General features: G+C 34.2%; 1 protein-coding gene across 1 annotated transcript in view; it reads left to right on the top strand.

Moving 5' to 3' along the window:
* Positions 1-214: 214 nt before the first annotated feature.
* The window catches only part of LOC115229705 (TPR and ankyrin repeat-containing protein 1-like), a 73031-nt gene continuing 51542 nt past the window's right edge, over positions 215-21703 (top strand). Inside the window, exon 1 of the mRNA XM_029800017.2 lies at positions 215-1034. Within this exon, the coding sequence (XP_029655877.1) occupies positions 215-1034 (820 nt within the window). The remainder of the gene's footprint in view (positions 1035-21703) is intronic.

Raw genomic sequence — 21703 nt, 5'->3', positions numbered from 1 at the left:
TTCCAAATCCCGTCTATCTTAATATTGGTGATGGTGTTGTTGTGAGAGATGGAGGAGGGCAGACAGAATCAGCAGGAATAACAGGAATGGTATCAGGAACGGCAGCAGCAGTTGGCAAGGAGGAATAGCGACAGCAGCAGTTAGCAAAAAAGGAATAGCAACAGCAGCAGTTAGCAAAAAAGGAAAAGCAACAGCAGCAGTTAGCAAAAAAGGAATGGCAACAGCAGCAGTTAGCAACAAAAGAAAAGCAACATCAGCAGTTAGCAAAAAAGGAATGGCAACAGCAGCAGTTAGCAAAAAAGGAATGGCAACAGCAGCAGTTAGCAACAAAAGAAAAGCAACATCAGCAGTTAGCAAAAAAGGAATAGCAACAGCAGCAGTTGGCAAAGAAGGAATAGCAACATCAGCAGTTAGCAACAAAGGAATAGCGACAGCAGCAGTTAGCAAAAAAGGAATAGCAACAGCAGCAGTTAGCAAAAAAGGAATAGCAACAGCAGCAGTTGGCAAAGAAGGAATAGCAGCATCAGCAGTTAGCAACAAAGGAATAGCGACAGCAGCAGTTAGCAAAAAAGGAATAGCAACAGCAGCAGTTAGCAACAAAGGAAAGGCAACTGCATCAGTTAGCAACAAAGGAAAGGCAACTGCATCAGTTAGCAACAAAGGAAAGGCAACTGCATCAGTTAGCAACAAAGGAAAGGCAACAGCAGCAGTTAGCAACAAAGGAATGGCAACAGCAGCAGTTAGCAACAAAGGAATAGCAACAGCAGCAGATGGCAATGGCGAATCAATGACAGCAGATGGCGAAATACAAGAACCAACTGCAATATCTAGCACAGGAGTAACAACAACAACGACAGCTGTCAACAGTAAAGCAACAACTCAAAAAAAGAGAAGAAGACGCCATGCAGCAGTTAAGAAGGTAACTGGCAAATGGTCAGGTGGTAAAGGGAAAAAAGTTGACAAGAAAATAGCAACAGAAGCAAGAAGTGTAGCAGCTGGTGATGGAGCAGTTGCAGCCGGAGGAAGAGTAACATGTGAGTAGGATGAGATAATTTTCTAGAAATGCCTCAGTAAATGAAGTCAGTGATTGTCTTTTGGAAATGTGAAAGTGGTTCTGTGTTTATGATGCGTCAGTGTGTATGTATGATGAAAATGACAGAAGACAACGTGGAATGTATAATTATTAAGTTTAACCCGTTGACGCCGAAGCATGCGAGACTCTACTCCGGTTTTTTTTTATCTAATGAGCCCACACAAACACACAAGTGCCAATGAGCTCACGTCTATTTACATTCGACATTACAATAACATAGCGTCGTACATTTATGTCTACCGGTTTATGAAAACGAACTATGTGAAGCTATTTATCAAAATATAATATGCACGAGTTATTCTGTTCAAGTTAAAAAAATAGCTTGCGTGTGGTACAACTCAAAACACGGTATTATGCAATGGGACACATCACAGTCCGAACAGCGATATTTGGTTTTGTGCCTACGGTGGTGTGAGGTGCATACAACACATTTCCTTGCCGGATTCTGCTTTTTTTCTGTTGGCGGTATGAAGTGCGGGAAATGTCCTTGTTGGTTCAGAAGCCGGTTTGGAGTCAGTCAGGTGTGAGGATGTCCATGTGTTTGGTAGTTGGGCAGCTCGGAAACTTCAATAATTTCATTTATCAAAGCCTTGTGAAATGCGAGTCCAGTTGCTTCACCACCCAGCATTTGCCAGATCAGATGTGTGTTCATGAGTGCCATATCCACAAAGTACAAAAATATTTTTTGTACCATTTTCCGAATCTTTGTGCTGATCTGTGTCTGGTAGCCAGCTGATTGGATCTATCCACCCCACACATTGTTCTGTTTTAATCCTGTACAACATCGGGTTTTATGATGGGGTCCCCCGCACGATTCCGTTTGCCAGTTTCAGACATTGCAGCAGAGTGCATCGTACTCGGCATGGTCATGTACTTTCTGTCTTGCCAGACCAACACCAGGAGACCACTGTCTGTCGAACGGTATGCAGATTCTCCTTTCTCAAGTTTCGGCTTTCAAAGATCGAGGGCCATGTTCCTCCTGAAAGCGCGGATCATCCCACAGGTGTTTGTTCTCCTGGCCTGCAACTGCTGAAACAAGTCATGACTGGAAAACCAGTTATTCATATAAATGTTATACCCTTTGTGTAACAGTTCGTCATTCAATGACATGACGACATTAGTTGATGCTAGAACGTCTGCAACCCTGTCCTCGCCAATATATATTTTATAGTTCCAAGTATAGCCACATGCGACACCGGATGACTGACAAACTTTCTATACTTTCACTCCAAAGCGCGCACATTTTGTAGGGTTGTACTGTCTGAATCACAACCGCCCCTTGAATTTCCAGAGACTTCTGTCTGTGGAAATATCTTGTGTAGGTATATAGACAGTTTTGAAATTGTCTGCGACTGCGTCAACAATTGGCCGAAGTTTGTGCAGCCTGTCATCGGTGTTGACGCCCGAGTTAAAGTGTAGGTTTTTCAGTAGTGCGAAAAAATGATCACTCGGCATCGTGTCGGCGAAAAACGGTGTTGCCATTTAAGGGTTCCTACTCCAATACGAACCGAGTGTAGGTTTTCTTACGATGCCCATGAGAATAAGCAGCGCAAGTAACACTTTGATTTCATTGCCAGTCGTCGGGAAGCAGTCGGTGCTATGCTCGGATTCACGTTGAGAATGAGTAGCAGCATAGTTGTTTGTTTTGTCTGCCATATATTCGAAAAGTTTTTCCGTGAGGAACTTGTGGAATATTTCCAAGGGCAAAGTGTGATTGTTCAGGTTCGCTTTTATCTTGGAGTTGCCTGACAATCTGTATCATCGCTGAAAATTGTCAATTCTCCATTACACCACATCCTGCTGGCCAGGGCCATCGACTCTTGCCCTTCTGTTGTTTTGCGGCAATTGCAAAGTACCTGGATCAGAGTCATCCAAATCAGAGTTCGACAAAAACTCAGTCAGAATCACCATCAGATGAATGAAAATCATCAGAAAAGTCTGATCCTGAATCAACAGGACCTCTCGATTCAGCAGCAGCAGCTTAGGATGTGGGTGTGGTCTGATGCGAAGCAGCTGATGGACTTGGATGCGACTGCAAATTTGCTGAAGGAGTATCACCGGCCTCCGCAGCAGCTACAGCGACTCTGCAAGTACAAGGTCGCAGCTCAGTTTCACATGTAGGTGTTGGTCGAGCGGATGTTTGACATGACAACGAGTTGGTTGCTGCAGGTGTTGTCGGACGCACTGTCGAGCGTAAATTCGCTGATGGAGGACCGAAGCACGAATGCAGAACTTGTTGTAATTGATTTGAAGACATTTTGAATTATGATGCATTTTCGCTGGAGACTCTTACTTTTATACTTCCTGTACCAATGCATATGCACGTAAAGTATCCGCATGTCATTGGTCTGCTGCTAGTCTCGTGACTTGAACGTAACCTAAAATAGCTAAGATAATGCACGGAACGGCGAGCATGCACACCTCAAGAGTTAAAGTACACGATAGCGAACGTAAACATACGTCAGCCGCTAAAATGTCCGTGATAGGTGTAGGGCAGCTCTACATCGTATATTTACGTTAACTACGGGTAGGCAAGCAAAAGTGTGATCGCATATTTGCATCAACCATTGTCAATAAGTATGGAAGTGTCTTCAACATTTTGATATAAGCGTGTTTTCAGAGAAGATAGGTAGACATAAGAAAGAAGTGTTAAGAACAGAAATAAAAAACTGAGTGTGACAAAAATCTAAAAAATATTTGTTGTCATGGTGAACTGACCAGAAGCGACCTAGAAGAAATGAGGTTTGAAACATACAAGAGCTACAAGGGAGATAATTGTGTGTAAATTATATATATGTACCTGTGTGTGTCTGTTGGTGGTGTATTTGTCTGCTGTTATTAATGAGTGGTTATATGTTTGTATATATACACATTCATGCATCTACATAGACATACACACATCCATGTCTATCTCTTGATGTGTGTGTGAGTAGTTTGATTTTATTTGTGGAAACCTAAATTTAATCCAAATTCCTTAAATAGACTTATCAAATCTTTCTGACTCTATCCGTGGTGTAAAAAAATTGATATATATATTAAGTGCTCTTTCCTTTTAATTGTGGCTGTGTGGTAAGAAGTTTGTCTCCAAACCACATGGTTCCAGGTTCAGTCCTATGTGGCACCTTGGTTGAGTGTTTTAGTTGACCAAAGCCTTTTGAGTGTATTTGGTAGGCTGAAACTGAAAGGAGCCTGTTGTGTATATGTGTGTATTTGTGTCTGTGTTTGTTCCCAGCACCACTTGACAACTGGTGTTGGTTTGTTTATGTCCCTGTAATAAGTACCAGGCTCAGAAAAAAATAAGTATTGGGGTTCATCATTCAACTGAAATTCTTTGAGGTGGTGACCCAGCATGGTCGCAGTCTAATGATAAAAACAAGTAAAAGATAAAAGATACTAAGTTTATGTAACCCTTTACTTTTTCAAAGCCTCCAAAACTAATGGGCAGAAAGGAAGATGTTTTCCTTTAGCTTGGCCTAAATGAATGAAGTATTTAGGTACCCAGTAAAGGTACCCAAGCACAAGATGATGTTGTTTAACCAGGTGAAGTATTATATATAAATGGTAAAAATTTCCTGTTTTACAGAAAAATGGTTCAAACTTTAAAATTTTTCTTTAAAAAAAATTGTTGTTTCACAGAAAAAGGTTTAATAAAATGTTGAGCTTTCAAAAGTTAGAAACTAGAATCAAAAATTTTTTAAAAATTTAATTGGAATTTTGTTACACTTTTTGAAAAAATAATAGTTTTAATAATAAACTCTTCTCTTCTCCCTCTTTCTTTTTCTTTTTTTTCTTCCATTCCATTTTCAATCCTTCCTCTTCATCTACGTCATCAGCCTTATCTCTCTTTCATGCCTCTTTCTCTCTCTCTTCTTTTCCTTTTCTCTTCTTTGTTCCACCATCCACCTCCTTCCATCTTTCCTCTTTCAATAGCTCATTGTCCTTCTTCCTGGACCTTTGTTTTAGGTTTCTCCTCCCCTCCTTTTTTCTCTTCTCTCTTCCATTCCAATATCTGTCCCCTTATGTTCTTAATCCCCATCAAATGTGCTTCTAAAAGAGTGCAACAAAATCCCAATTAAAATTCTTTTTATTTTTTTGATTCTAGTTTCTAACTTTCAAAGGGTCAATGTTTTTATTAAACCTTTTTCTGTAAAACAACAAAGCCGACAGGAAGCGTTCGATACTTCCTAGGGCTAAACAGCGGTGGTGTAATTCCCATACGGGACTGTCACGTTAAGTTGACCGTATACAACCACTCTATCGCTTTACCACCGCTCATGTCTCTTTGAGACATTTAGAAATTTAACAATTTTTTTTTCCAGAAAAATTTAAAGTTTGAACATTTTGTTGAACTCTTTTTCTGTAAAACAGGAAATTTTTCCCATTAAAATTTCTTGTTTTTTATTATTTAGATTATCATTCAAGTACCATTGCCATCATTAGCTCAATTTCTGGTTCACCTCCATACCACATTTAAGTGCTTGTTGGCAGGATTAATTTCAACTACATATTATCAAAAGCATCAGAATTACACATTGAAATTTATGCTTATTATAAATTTTCTATTGTGGCATGAATTTTGTATTAGTCAGCCATTATTTGGTTTCAGAAATTATTTTATTTTGTATAAGAGGCCTTTCGTTTGATTTGATTCAATTTAATGTGGCAAAAAGCAATGCACTTTATTTAAACAATATAAACATATTCCAAATGTTTACATTTGGAATAAAGGGCGAATAAAAATGAATCAGCTTTTTCGAATCATTAGACAGGAGAAGTGGCCAGATAAACAAAAAGAAGCAAATGGAAATGGACAAAAATTGAGGCAACACTGCAAGAGAAAGAGACAACAGAGCCACATTGTATAGCAGAGAAGAGAGCCAAGCGAAATGGGAATATGAAGATTCTTCAGGAAATAATGTTAAAAGATTTTAATTATTATAATTATTTTTTAAAAATACAAATTCTTCAAAGAATTCATAATATAATATAATTTAATGTAATTGCTGTGAGAGAAAGAAATAGAGACAACAGAGTTACATTGTGTAATTGGTCAAGTACTAAACATAACTGACCCAACAAAATGCTTGGTTCAAATATTGGTAGATAGAAGAGAGCCAAGCAAAATGTGAATATGAAGAGGTTCTTGAGTAAAAAAAAATGTTAAAAGATTTTATTAATTATTATAATAATTAATTGTTATGCTATAAAAATAAAGGTTATAATACAACTAGTAGCATAGCCGGCGTTGCCCAGGTATGTAAGAAACTTTGTCGATAAGCATCTCTGGATGTCCGAATAGTTCGTTGGTCTGGAGTTTCGGCAGATCGAGCCATGGCTGTGTTTGCAGCATTAGCAGCTTGGCGAGCTCTACTCTGTTGAGGTGTTTCGGCAGATTGGGCCATGTCTGTGTTGTGGCGTCAGCAGCTTGGTGAGTTCTCCTCTGCTGTGGGATTTCGACAGATCGTGTCCTGGCGGTGCTAGCGGTGTTAGCCGCATTCCGAATGGCCCTTTGTTCAGGGTTCTCGCGAGCTCTGCAGATGGAAGCACAGGAAGAAGCCTGCATGTTTTGGCTGGACTGTTGCTCTTTCGTCAACCTCGAGCAGAGGGAAGATCTGTACGCTTGCAAGTCGGGTAGAACGGTCGCTAGTAGTTTCAGATGCCTGAGCAGTGGCAGAACGGGAAGCTTTTTGCGAGAGGTGCAAGGCGGCTACCTCGTGGGTCTCGTGTGCCTTTCTAGCCCTAGCAGCCGATGCCTTGGCCGTCTGAGGACTGAGGAGGGTCCTTCTCTTCTTGGGTGGCATTTTGGTGGATAGCAATGTGTTTGGCAAAGGTGTAATAAAAAGGAACACGTGGAGTAAGTATCCCAAAATGTATAAAAATGTACAAAAACGGAAAAAAAGCGGGCAGCAATGTGAGTGACAACAACGAAAAAGCGAAAAGTGACCAAACTGAACAAACAAATGGAAAAGGTTTTTTGGTGCACACGACAAAAGCGGCTTATAATAAACCAAGAGTTTGCAAGTAGCGTCCGAGGACCCTTAGGTAAAACGTTTGGGGTGGTAGTTATAAAGAAAGTTTAAACAAAAAAAGTATTCGAATAACTTACGGCTGCAGCAGCGATTAGCAGAAGTAGGCCAACGTGTGAAGCGAGCAGGTGTGAACCAAGAGAAGAAGTGGGAGTCACAAACTATACGCGCACAACTGAGTGTGTCAGTTCATGTGATTGGCCAAAGGGTGTTTAATTGAGAGCATTGTTCACTGTTTGGGAGCCAATGGGAAGAGCTGCAATCATCGTGTCAAGGACACATGTGCACGTGCACACACAACTGCAAACACATCTACAGCCCAACATTGCTCGGATTTGAAGCAAAAGGAAAACATATGTCATTTCTAGTAACCTTTATGATAAAAGCGGCAAAAATTGCCTAAATCACCTGAAATCTGCCAACTATTTAACAAAAGTCAGTTTTGTAGGGTTCGCCTGGTCGGTCTCAAAGTGATATGGCTTTGTCGATTTCTCCCAATACTTGTTAACTGCATTGACAAAAGGTCATTAGTTTGACATTTAATGCAAACTTGATGTCCAACATCGGTGTAGGGAAAATCTATGTGAACTTTCAAAAAATATCGCAGAAAAATCGGTTTGCTATGTGTGCCACATATGATGTAATTAACCGATTTTTTCCAGTAATAACGTATCCTATTGGAATCAAAAGGGCCATATAGCTCGTTGGAGCAGACATGATGCTCGCTGTGAATTTCAAAAAAATTCCTGCCATTTGTTAAAGATATTGTCGAAAATATGTCATCTTGAATTTGAACGCGATTTCCCAAAATGGGATTTTTTTTGATGGTAAGGTATTGCATGGAAAACTAACGTCAGAATTAAGTTCCTTAGGGTAACATTAAGCTTCACCATGAGTTTGGTAAAAATCGATTGCAAGTTGCGAAAACTACAACAGAAAATGTGTTGCATATGATAAGCTTAGATTCTTGACCCCATGTTGAATTTATCGATTTTTTTCAAAACTGGGGGAACTTTTCAAAATTTTCGCTGCGCTAGTTTTGAATTATGACATTGGGCTATGTGTATGTCAAGTTTCATCAGAATCGGTTGAAAGCCGTGGTCAGGGTGAGGGTACAACCTGACAGACACACAGACAGACAGACAGACAAACTGCCTTATATATAGAGAGAGATGATTATGTTAACATCAAATATATGCAATTTTAACCAAGTTTAAGAAAGTTAATGGAAATAAAAGATTAAAGAAATTGATATTTCTAATGTGAGGTGAAGTTATGGAATTATAGTCAAGGCTTGTTTGAGCTTGATCCAACATTTTGTTGGGTCAAGCATGTTTAGTACTTGACCAATACATTCGTTTAACTTGAGTATAATATACACGTTACTTCGTACGTAAATATATACATTACTTTGTACATAAAACATATCTGATTATGTGGCTCCAGACCACTCCTGAGTTAGCAGACCTACAATCCTTTGATTGTCTCAGCTCTACCAGCCATTCTGCATTTCTGACAACATCATCAAATGTGTCTTTCTTTTCGAAGAGACTGTAGGAAGAGATCTGAGACGACAGGTGGAGCGACCACGTTGTCTCACATTACACGTGTACCTCCTGTTCATGCTGTTCAGGTTACCCTTGAGCCCAGTGAAAAGAAAGAAAAGTACTAATTTAATGAATTAATGAGCATTTGGATATGGTGCTAATCAAATTTCACCTGGCAAGGATCAACGGGGAAAATAGACAACAGGTAACTAGAGAGGAGACATGACCCAGGGGCAGTTTAACTTGTCTAGTGTTGTGAGGTAGAGAGGAATAGGCTGAGTAGAGAAGGAAGAAAGGGTAGTAAAGTATGTTTGGGAGACAGAGGAAGAAGTGTGAGAGAGAGGAAGTTACAGCAGTAAGAGGAGGACGAGTGTAAGAAAGAAAGGCAAATGAAAAAACAGAGGGAGAAAGAGAGAGAGAGAGAGAGAGAGATAGAAATATAGCTGTAGAGAGAGGGGTAAGGACTCGTAGATAGACAGGAAGATTGATACAGAATTGACAGAAAGGGAAGGAGAGTAAACAGACATAGAGGAAGAGTGGGAGAGAGAATAGCATACAGAAGAGACAGAGAGGGACAGACAGATATTAAAGAGGGGATGACTGACTGATAGAAAGGGGAGGAGAATAAGTAAGAGAGAGTAAACAAACATAGAAGAAGGGTGGGAGGAGATAAGTAAGAGTAAAAATAGGGAGCTGGTGAAATGTGAATATGAAGGGGTTCTTGAGTAAATAATGTTAAAAAAGATTTTATCATTTCATTATTTGAAAATAAAAGTTATAATACAATGAATATTTTAACAAAGTATTTTGCAATTTTAACCAAGTTTAAGAAAGTTAATGGAAATTAAAAAAAAAATTTTTAATTGATTTTTCTAATGTGCATCAAGGGGTATTTTTGGTTATCTCACCCCCATTAAAAAATTGCCATTAAAATATTCGATTATCTCCCCCACTAAAAAGGTGAGTTAATGTTGCAACAAGAGATTGGATTAAAAGAGTTAGATCGTTTGGATTCAATACTTCAACACATTGTGGATGTTTGGCCTCCTCAATAGGAATTGTAGGATTTCTTATAAAAATAACTTCATGTTTATGAATTTTTTTAATGTTTAATCTTTTCACTTTCAATTCTTATTTTTTTCTTTTATTTGTTTCAGTCATTTGACTATGGCCATGCTGCAGCACCGCCTTTAGTCAAACAAATCGACCCCAGGACTTATTCTTTGTAAACCCAGTACATATTTTATCGGTCTCTTTTGCCAAACTGCTAAGTTGTCCACTGATAGTGAGAGGATAAAAACAAACAGACAGACAGACACACATACACACAGATATATATATATATATATATATATATATATATATATCTGTGTGTATGTGTGTCTGTCTTGTGCTCTGTTTTTTTGTTGTTAAAAAAAGTCCGTTTCCATGTTTTTATGTTTTCATTTCTCGTTGAGTTCTACGTCTATTTGTGGTGTCCTGTACTCATATATATATATATATATATATTAATAATAGATATTAGGGAATAGATCCAAACTTACAGGGAAAAATCAGATTTAGGATTGAATCCAATTTTATAGTAAAATATTATATTATATTAAATTAGAGATAAAACCACTATTAGGCAAATCATACAATGAAAAACTTAAGCCAATACATAATATTATTTAATTTATATTATTTAAATATATAACAAAATTATTAAAAAAATATAATTAATATAACACTACGATCATTTCATGGCTATTAATTTCTTAAAATTTTCGAGTTACAGTCATTCATCAGGTGGTTTAAATATCTAAAATATAACCAATATTTTTAAGATATAAATAATATATATAATATAATAATTTTACTTATAATAAACTCTATTATCAAATATGATTATATCCAAATCGACTATAATGTTAAATATTAATTTTAGTTTATAAGGTAGGAAACCCATAATCTAATATCAATATTAGTCTATATCTAATTACATGACTAATATATATAAATTATCAATCAAAATATATATATAAATATTATAATCAAGATCTAAAATAATCTCTATAAATAATTGTATATAATAAACCCTAATACATTTAATTTTTCATATTTAAGATGAAATAGCTAATTTCAAAATACAAATAAACTAACTTAAACGGACTTTCAGAAATCTTATGTAAAATACTTTTAGAAATAATCAATTCTTAGTAATATAGTATCGAATAAATACTATAGGTACTATAAATATAATTATGAATGGGAATAATTATCGAATATAAATTTAAAGAAATAACTAAGTTATGCTATTAAATTAGACATGGCCTTGACCAATCTTTAGTCGAAACATATCTAAGTTTATCAAAGTTTATCTAATTTAATTATAAATTTAAAACTACAATTAATACTATTAAAACATGTATTTACAAAAGCCTAACTTAATACACCTAGTATACTTGCTATCAAATAACAAATCTATCGCTAAGAAGTATCTTACGAATAAACTTCAATTTAATATCTAATAACATAGAAAATTACGATAATTAGATCATTACATAAACAACGATATTTACATAAGGAGAATATTATTACTCCAAAGGCTTATACAATATTAAAATTTACAATTTGAAGATCTTAAATAAATACATACTTAACTTGGCGAGGTTTAATCAATGAACTAAAATTTTGAATCAAAAAACGTCTTTTACAGCGTTTATAAGAATACTCATGGAATTACGTTATTAGCAAAAAAAAGAATAAATTGTTGAAGAATTCATTACGCGTGAGGAACCTACGTTTATTATAGAATGGAAAATTATATGTTTATTATTGTAATAATGAATTCACAAATAAAGAATAAAATCTCTCTATACTATAATATTTATTAATAAAATAACTATGATAAATGAAACTTAATACAAAATAAATTAAATGATTTAAATGATTAAAAACCACTAATTATTAAATATATTCTAAAAATCTTATAAGATTAATAAATACATAAAAATTAATTTATATAGTAACCCCTCTACATACTATAAATTCTTTCCCATGCCCTTATAATTATAAGCTAAAATTAGTGATCATAACAAATCTATAAATACTTATCAAAATTTGTAGTATAACTATACATACGTTTACATAAATATATAAGAAAATATACATACATATACATATATATATACATATATATATATATATACACATACATATACATACACATATACACATACATACACATACATATATACACACACTTACACCCATACACATATGCACACTCATACATACATGTACATACATACAATACTCAATATATACACTTACACCAATATATACACACCCACACACATACATATAAATAAATGTATATACATATATATATATATACACACACACATCATCATATACACATATATACATACACACACATCCACATATATTATAAATAAATAGATATATAAATGTCTATAATCATACTACAATACAAAATAGAGGTAAATATTAAGTTAAATCTAAAAAATTAATCTGCTAATCTATACTTCTATATTAAATAAAATGGATTAAATAAACAACTAAATAAAACTATTTCAAATATAAAGAGATTACATACAAATAGATTAATATAACAAAATTATAATTTAACGAAGTTATAATAGAAATATAACAAAATATATAAAATAAATAAAATTGTAACTTACCAGACTCTATATTCAATAAACCATTAAATATTTATTAAAAATATATTTAGTAATAAAATATTTAGTAATAAAATGAACAACCATCTATAATCTAACTATAATTAAAAACAGAACCTAAATAACTAAAATAAACTAATATAATAAGTACTACAAATCACCTGGTATATTTATAATACTATTACATAAAACAACAAATAGGGAGCTAATTTTGTATATATTTAAATAATATAAATTAAATAATCTTATGTATTGGCTTAAGTTTTTCATTGTATGATTTGCCTAATAGTGGTTTTATCTCTAATTTAATATAATATATATATATATATATATATATTATATATATATATATATATATCTGTGTGTATGTGTGTCTGTCTTGTGCTCTGTTTTTTTGTTGTTAAAAAAAGTCCGTTTCCATGTTTTTATGTTTTCATTTCTCGTTGAGTTCTACGTCTATTTGTGGTGTCCTGTACTCATATATATATATATATATATATTAATAATAGATATTAGGGAATAGATCCAAACTTACAGGGAAAAATCAGATTTAGGATTGAATCCAATTTTATAGTAAAATATTATATTATATTAAATTAGAGATAAAACCACTATTAGGCAAATCATACAATGAAAAACTTAAGCCAATACATAATATTATTTAATTTATATTATTTAAATATATAACAAAATTATTAAAAAAATATAATTAATATAACACTACGATCATTTCATGGCTATTAATTTCTTAAAATTTTCGAGTTACAGTCATTCATCAGGTGGTTTAAATATCTAAAATATAACCAATATTTTTAAGATATAAATAATATATATAATATAATAATTTTACTTATAATAAACTCTATTATCAAATATGATTATATCCAAATCGACTATAATGTTAAATATTAATTTTAGTTTATAAGGTAGGAAACCCATAATCTAATATCAATATTAGTCTATATCTAATTACATGACTAATATATATAAATTATCAATCAAAATATATATATAAATATTATAATCAAGATCTAAAATAATCTCTATAAATAATTGTATATAATAAACCCTAATACATTTAATTTTTCATATTTAAAGATGAAATAGCTAATTTCAAAATACAAATAAACTAACTTAAACGGACTTTCAGAAATCTTATGTAAAATACTTTTAGAAATAATCAATTCTTAGTAATATAGTATCGAATAAATACTATAGGTACTATAAATATAATTATGAATGGGAATAATTATCGAATATAAATTTAAAGAAATAACTAAGTTATGCTATTAAATTAGACATGGCCTTGACCAATCTTTAGTCGAAACATATCTAAGTTTATCAAAGTTTATCTAATTTAATTATAAATTTAAAACTACAATTAATACTATTAAAACATGTATTTACAAAAGCCTAACTTAATACACCTAGTATACTTGCTATCAAATAACAAATCTATCGCTAAGAAGTATCTTACGAATAAACTTCAATTTAATATCTAATAACATAGAAAATTACGATAATTAGATCATTACATAAACAACGATATTTACATAAGGAGAATATTATTACTCCAAAGGCTTATACAATATTAAAATTTACAATTTGAAGATCTTAAATAAATACATACTTAACTTGGCGAGGTTTAATCAATGAACTAAAATTTTGAATCAAAAAACGTCTTTTACAGCGTTTATAAGAATACTCATGGAATTACGTTATTAGCAAAAAAAAGAATAAATTGTTGAAGAATTCATTACGCGTGAGGAACCTACGTTTATTATAGAATGGAAAATTATATGTTTATTATTGTAATAATGAATTCACAAATAAAGAATAAAATCTCTCTATACTATAATATTTATTAATAAAATAACTATGATAAATGAAACTTAATACAAAATAAATTAAATGATTTAAATGATTAAAAACCACTAATTATTAAATATATTCTAAAAATCTTATAAGATTAATAAATACATAAAAATTAATTTATATAGTAACCCCTCTACATACTATAAATTCTTTCCCATGCCCTTATAATTATAAGCTAAAATTAGTGATCATAACAAATCTATAAATACTTATCAAAATTTGTAGTATAACTATACATACGTTTACATAAATATATAAGAAAATATACATACATATACATATATATATACATATATATATATATACACATACATATACATACACATATACACATACATACACATACATATATACACACACTTACACCCATACACATATGCACACTCATACATACATGTACATACATACAATACTCAATATATACACTTACACCAATATATACACACCCACACACATACATATAAATAAATGTATATACATATATATATATATATATACACACACACATCATCATATACACATATATACATACACACACATCCACATATATTATAAATAAATAGATATATAAATGTCTATAATCATACTACAATACAAAATAGAGGTAAATATTAAGTTAAATCTAAAAAATTAATCTGCTAATCTATACTTCTATATTAAATAAAATGGATTAAATAAACAACTAAATAAAACTATTTCAAATATAAAGAGATTACATACAAATTGATTAATATAACAAAATTATAATTTAACGAAGTTATAATAGAAATATAACAAAATATATAAAATAAATAAAATTGTAACTTACCAGACTCTATATTCAATAAACCATTAAATATTTATTAAAAATATATTTAGTAATAAAATATTTAGTAATAAAATGAACAACCATCTATAATCTAACTATAATTAAAAACAGAACCTAAATAACTAAAATAAACTAATATAATAAGTACTACAAATCACCTGGTATATTTATAATACTATTACATAAAACAACAAATAGGGAGCTAATTTTGTTATATATTTAAATAATATAAATTAAATAATCTTATGTATTGGCTTAAGTTTTTCATTGTATGATTTGCCTAATAGTGGTTTTATCTCTAATTTAATATAATATATATATATATATATATATATATATATATGAGTATGTGACCTCGTCTGTATCACTAGCGATTTTTTCCCCCTGTCTTCCCTTCTCAGGATCTTTCCTTCTCCTATGTTTCCGACGAAGAGCTCCACTCGAAACGTCAAACCCTCCTTCTTCCCTTTTTTCCTGAGCGTCCAATAATACTTTATTTGTTCCACGTCCTTGCGTTGTTGTTTTTTTGTTTTTGTTTTCTTGTTTGGATTAACTATATATATATATATATCTCTGTGACTGTGATCACCATGACCGACCAGGCTATCAGATGTTGCTACACATCGCTGGTCACAATGCGTTTCGCATTGTTTTAACCTTTAAAGGACACCACCCCGCTGGCTAAGTGAGCAGGCCAACAGAAGAAAGAGTGAGAGAAAGTTGCGGCGAAAGAGTACAGCAGGGATTGCCACCACCCCGTGGAGCTTTAGGTGTTTTCGCTCAATAAACACTCACAATGCCCAGTCTAGGAATCGAAACCGTGATCCTATGACCGCGAGTCCGCTGCCCTAACCACTGGGCCATTGCACCTCCACATATATATATATATGCATGTATATATACATGTAGATGTAGGTACGTACATATATGTATGTATGTATGCATATATTTTATTTATTATATATATATATATTGAGGAGACCTATTGAGTCAAGTACATCAACATAAAAAATCAATGGCAACTGTAGTTGCGATACCAGTGCCGGTGGCACGTAAAAAGCACCAATCTGATTGTGGCCGTTGCCAGCCTCGCCTGGCACCTGTGTGAGTGGCACGTAAAAAGCACCAATCCGATTGTGGCTGTTGCCAGCCTCGCCTGGCACGTAAAAAGCACCCACTACACTCACGGAGTGGTTGGCGTTAGGAAGGGCATCCAGCTGTAGAAACACTGCTGGATCAGACTGGAGCCTGGTGCAACCTTCTGGCTTCCCAGATCCTGGTCGAACCGTCCAACCCATGCTAGCATGGAAAACAGACGTTAACAATGATGTTGATGATGATATATATATATATATATATATATAAATATATATATATATGACGGGCTTCTTTCAGTTTCCATCCACCAAATCCACTCACAAGGCTCTGGTCAGAAGACACCTGTCTAAAGTGCCATGCAGTGGGACTGAACCTGGAACCATGTGATTGGTAAGCAAGTTATTTAACCACACAGCCATGCCTGCGCCTGTTTATTAATTAAAACTTTTTTTTTCCCTTTATTGAGGGTTAAACAATTTTTTTTCAGTCGGGGGAAATAACCCAATTTTTTAATGGTTAGTGAGGTAACCAAAAAGTACCCATAAAGGTTACAGAACTATAGTCAAGGCTTGCTTGAGCTCAACCCAATGTGCTTGACCATTCGTTTTGTTTTTTTTTCTAACTCCACTGAATCAGCCAAAATAACCTTTTCAGTGCCACCAGCCTGATAACCTACTTAAATCCCACACCTTCTTTCTCCCACTTGACCAAGAATATTTCCCCACCCTCTTCCCTCCAATTTTATATTTTCTTCAAATACCAATCCCTTTACTAAATTCTATGACCCAGCCAAAACAGCTTTGTTATTTTAAGGGAAGAATTCACAAAAAAAAACAACAAAAGACGAAGACAGGTGGTGTAGACAACAAACAGATGTATTAGTTTAACGCTCCAGAAGTGAAAAAGTCTTTGGCGTTTTGAGCCTAACACTCTTCCACAGAAATGAACACAGAAAGAAACAAGGAGAGAAAATAAAGAATGCATTGTGGCTGTCATACCAGTCTGTTCCTTAAATTCCTCCTTCCTCTCACTCCCTTCTGTTTTTTTTTTCTTTTTTCTTCTCTTTCCCTTATTCTGATACTTATCTCTCCCTACCTTTATACACTTCTCTCATACTGTGCTCTCCACACATTCTTATTGAATCTTCCTTGTGTCAACATTTACCTCCTTGTGACAATGTAACCTTTAATTTAATCGCGATATTCTTGGGCTGAAGAGTAACTGGGGGTCTACACCTCACCTGGATTTTTACTGCCTCTGAGGTTCCGCCTACTATGAAACGTTTGTAGCCCAGATCTTACATTCTCCATTTTGTAACTCTTGTATTCTTATTCGCACACCTCACAACCCTGGTTGCCTATTGTGGATTATAAAAACTTTTTTTTTTTTTCAGCTTATCATTCTTCAATATGAAAAAAATCCACAACCTTCTGTCTCAATAAACTACTATTGTCCCTGAAAGTTATTTTTTTAATATTTACTACAGATTGCTATTTCCAGCAAACATTAGTACCTTGTTGTGCCACTATTTTCTATTTATAATTTGACCTTTACAGCTGGAAAACAATATTGTATTGTAATAATACTTATAACTTTTGTGTATATATAAACTGTGGGTATTGGGGCTATGACTACCATCTAGATATATTTCTTTATTTAGTGCTGGAGATGTTTTGTTTATGAGGATTTACTCCTGTATTTGTCTGAGTGTTGGGTCCTTCAGGTGCTTGGATAAAATTTGGATGTCAAATTGACCCAGCCTGTCTCCATGTTGGTAGAGTATGGTGGACTGTTTTTCTTTGTCATATTCTCCGAAATGTTCATTTAGTCTTTCTGCAATGCTTCTAGATGTCTCACCTACGTATATCATGTTCTTGTCTTTACAAGCACCTTATGCTATAGACTACATTTCTAGTTGTACAGTGAATGCCAGGATTAATCTTACGTACCATGAAGTTGTCATTGGTGCCTGTGGTATTCTCAAAGGGATATGGCCTACATAGTTGTGATCTGATGGTTCTCCCTAGCTTTTCAATGATCTTAATGTTGAGTTTCGCCTTCTTCAAAGCTTTCCTGAATCTTCAGGCTAGTTCTCCATGGCTCTTGTACCATGTGTTCATCCTGTTTGCTTTGTCACAAACTCTTTCTATCCTATTCCTGTCTTTACTTCTATAACTAGGGGCAGATACTATTGCTTTTATTACATATAATGCTATCTAACTACTTTCAAGCTCCCCACCTGAACCCTATCTTTTTTATCATATCCAGAGAATTGCATGAAGTTCTGTACATGTTTCTTTGTTTCTAAGGGTTTGCATAGTGGGAACATGTTCATTATCCTAAGTCTGCTATCAGTATGTTGGTTTTCATGCTTTGTGACAAAGCTGAGTTCTTGTGAACAACAAATTTAAAAGTTATGGGTTTCATGTAACAGGAGTGGAGGAGTTGCGCTCTGTTGTTCAGTCTCTAATCAAAGTTCAGTATCAGGGGCAGGGAGTTTATTGTTAGGGTGTCTAGTGGCATAGTCTATAGTTAGCCATGTGCTGGATGCTCTCCATTATGCTCCTTTCGCTTTCTACATTACAGTTATTTGATTTTGTCTTGACTAGAATATTTATGCCATCTACATACCTACAGTAGAAACAGTTGTGTATTGTTCCGCTAAGGATTGTTTAAGTTTCCTCTCCCACCAGGTCAAGAAGAAGCCGGCTACATCTCCAGCCCCACTGACACCAATGGATGGCTGCATCTTGAACCTGCATCTATAGTTTCTTGTTAAACTTTACGATGTGGTTCTTCAGGGTGGTTCTTATGCTTGTCCCTATTGCATGTGCAATCAGTCTTTTCACCTGACTGTCGTTCTCAGAGTCTACGGTACTTTTCTTCACTGCTGATGGTGAGTGGTTTTCCTCTCTCTGACTTGGTGGGGCTGAATCTACTAAGGTCATGGTTGTCCAGGTAAGTACCGTCATAGCTTAGTTTAAGGAGAAGGCCCAGTTCTCTCGTGTTGACTTCAATGAATTCTGCTTCATTCTCACAGATAACGCATTTCTTCACAGCAAAATCTCTGCCCATGGATGGCCAGAGTAAAACCACGTCCCTACAACCCATCACACAACCTATTAGGTCATTGGAGTGTTTGCAACTATTGATTCTACTGAGGAGATTCTCCGTGCCCACACAGACATTCAAATGTCCCCAGATATAAATATAGATCCATCCATCCATGGTGCAGATGGTATGTAAGGCAGTGAGCTGGCAGAACTGTTAGCACGCCGGCCGAAATGCGTAGCCGTTTTTCGTCCGCCGTTACGTTCTGAGTTCAAATTCCGCCAAGGTCGACTTTGCCTTTCATCCTTTCGGGGTCGATTAAATAAGTACCAGTTATGCACTGGGGTCGATATAATCAACTTGATCCATTTGTCTGTCCTTGTTTGTCCTCTCTGTGTTAGCCCCTTGTGGGTAGTAAAGAAATAGGTATGTGAGGACAGATTTATGGTTTTAAATAAACCGCTTATATAATAACAGATAAAAAATGTATTTTTATTAAAAAAATAACATAAACATAAAGCTAAATTACCAATTTAATAATTCAATTCAATAAAACCACCATAAGCGTCAATAATTGCCTCTGGCTCTGGTCGAAATCATTGACAAGCTCAGATTTACTGGTTGTTGTTCATATCAGACATGACTCCAATTATGGCAGTTTTCAAAGAATCTTTGGTGCTATGAGGGGGGGGGGGTTCATTAACATTTTTCTCAATGATGTTCCATGCATAGTAGTCTAGTGGATTGAGATCTGGAGAATTTGGAGGTGAAATGTTGGGGGTGATGTGATCATGCAAATTGTTGGCCCTCCATTTTTGTGTCATCTGAGCCTTGTGTGATGGTGCAGAATCTTGCTGATAGACATAAGGCCTTCCATTGCATACGCTGTTGATCCAAGCCTTAACATCGCTATAGAAAATGGGTTATTAGCTAATATTCAATTGGGTATACAACAAAATGTTACGATAGAATTTGTTATTCTGGGTAACTTTCTGATACCCATAATAATATTTACGGCAAAATAGTCTTAATTTCATTTAAGGTTATGGGAAACCACAAACTATCGTTTCTCTCGCTTTGTTTACATTTAGCGTAACGGTTCGTTTTCTCCGTAATGATTTCAAATAGGCTCATTCGAAAAAGTAAAATGAAATAGTCTAAGGCTTTACTCCTCTGGGAAAGTCTGTGGCTTGGTCCAGTTTCTTCAGAAAAATCACCGAAAGAAACAGTTTTTAAATTTTCACTCCATTCAGGTGCCAATTCGTTTTCTTTATCGCTGTCGGAGCTCTCGAATTCACTGTTTTCACTTTTGGAAAATGAAACATCAGATTCATTATCAAATACCATGTCCTTTTTTTTTTCAGTCATAGAGTTAGATTTATGAAGGTCTTCAGTAGAAAATCCTTCGAATTCTGACTCGCTGCTTGATATAATGAAATTCGTATCCATTTTTTGTCAGAATTACAAATTTTGAAAACACAATAGGAACAAATTTCGGAAAAAAATCTCTCAAAATTTACGGAATTAAAATTACACTTCGATTATTGTACAAAACTGTAGTTGAACTGTTTACGAAGTATAATACGTGTTTTCATGAATGTACTAAAGAGATTTGCTCTGATATTCTCATTTAAATATGAATAGGTAAATTCGGGCGGCTTTGGGCAGTTTGGTAACGAAAGGGTTAAGGCCTTGTGGATAAAAGTGTGAGGGCATCACATGTCCTTCATTACTAACAACACCCAAAACCATGACACTTGCAGGAAATTTTGTGTGCATTACTCTTGGAACCTGAGAAGCGTTTGCACATAGCAATCTGTCATTTCTTCTGTTAGTTTTCTGGTCCTGATCAAAGTTTCTCATTGGAGAAAAACCAATTCACACCATCTTGTAATGGATTTAGAAGTTTGTTCAAAATTCTTTTTGACTTGATTAAACGGTTTTCTTTTGTTTTTTCTGACATGAATTGACCTCTCCTCATCTCGTAATACTTGTGTCTGATGTCTTCAGGTACAACAGTCCTGATTGGTTTTTCCAACACACAGAATTTTTTGGTAATTGACTTCATTGATTTTCCTGGATTGTCTTCAATGTTTTGCTTAACTTCCGGAATAAATTCAGGTGTCCCAATAGAATCAGATTGTTTGGAATGTTTTTACATTTTGATACATTTAATATGCTTCCATCTTCTTTCTCAAACTCACAGTGTATCATGTGGACAAAAGATCTTGCAACTTTCAGAAAACGAGAAATTTCTAAATCACCTTGCTTACCTTCCAAAGCCACAATCACAGCATGCTTTTCAGTTCATTAGCAAGTGTTAGGCCCGTTTTTTTTTTTTTTTTCTGAAATAGAAATTTAATGAAAATTAGTCAGATAAAATAATGACTAAAAATACCCTGTGTGTGTGTATGTGTGTGTATATGTATATATATATACATATATATACTAGCAGTATCGCCCGGTGTTGCGGTTTGTTTAGACCCTTTAGAATTAGAATTTTTGAAAAGTAAAAATTT

This window comes from Octopus sinensis, unplaced genomic scaffold (assembly GCF_006345805.1).
Source record: "Octopus sinensis unplaced genomic scaffold, ASM634580v1 Contig13618, whole genome shotgun sequence".
NCBI classification, from domain to species: Eukaryota; Metazoa; Mollusca; class Cephalopoda; order Octopoda; family Octopodidae; genus Octopus; species Octopus sinensis.
The sequence above is the reverse complement of the archived record's forward strand: the minus strand, read 5'-3'. Positions and strand labels throughout refer to the sequence as shown.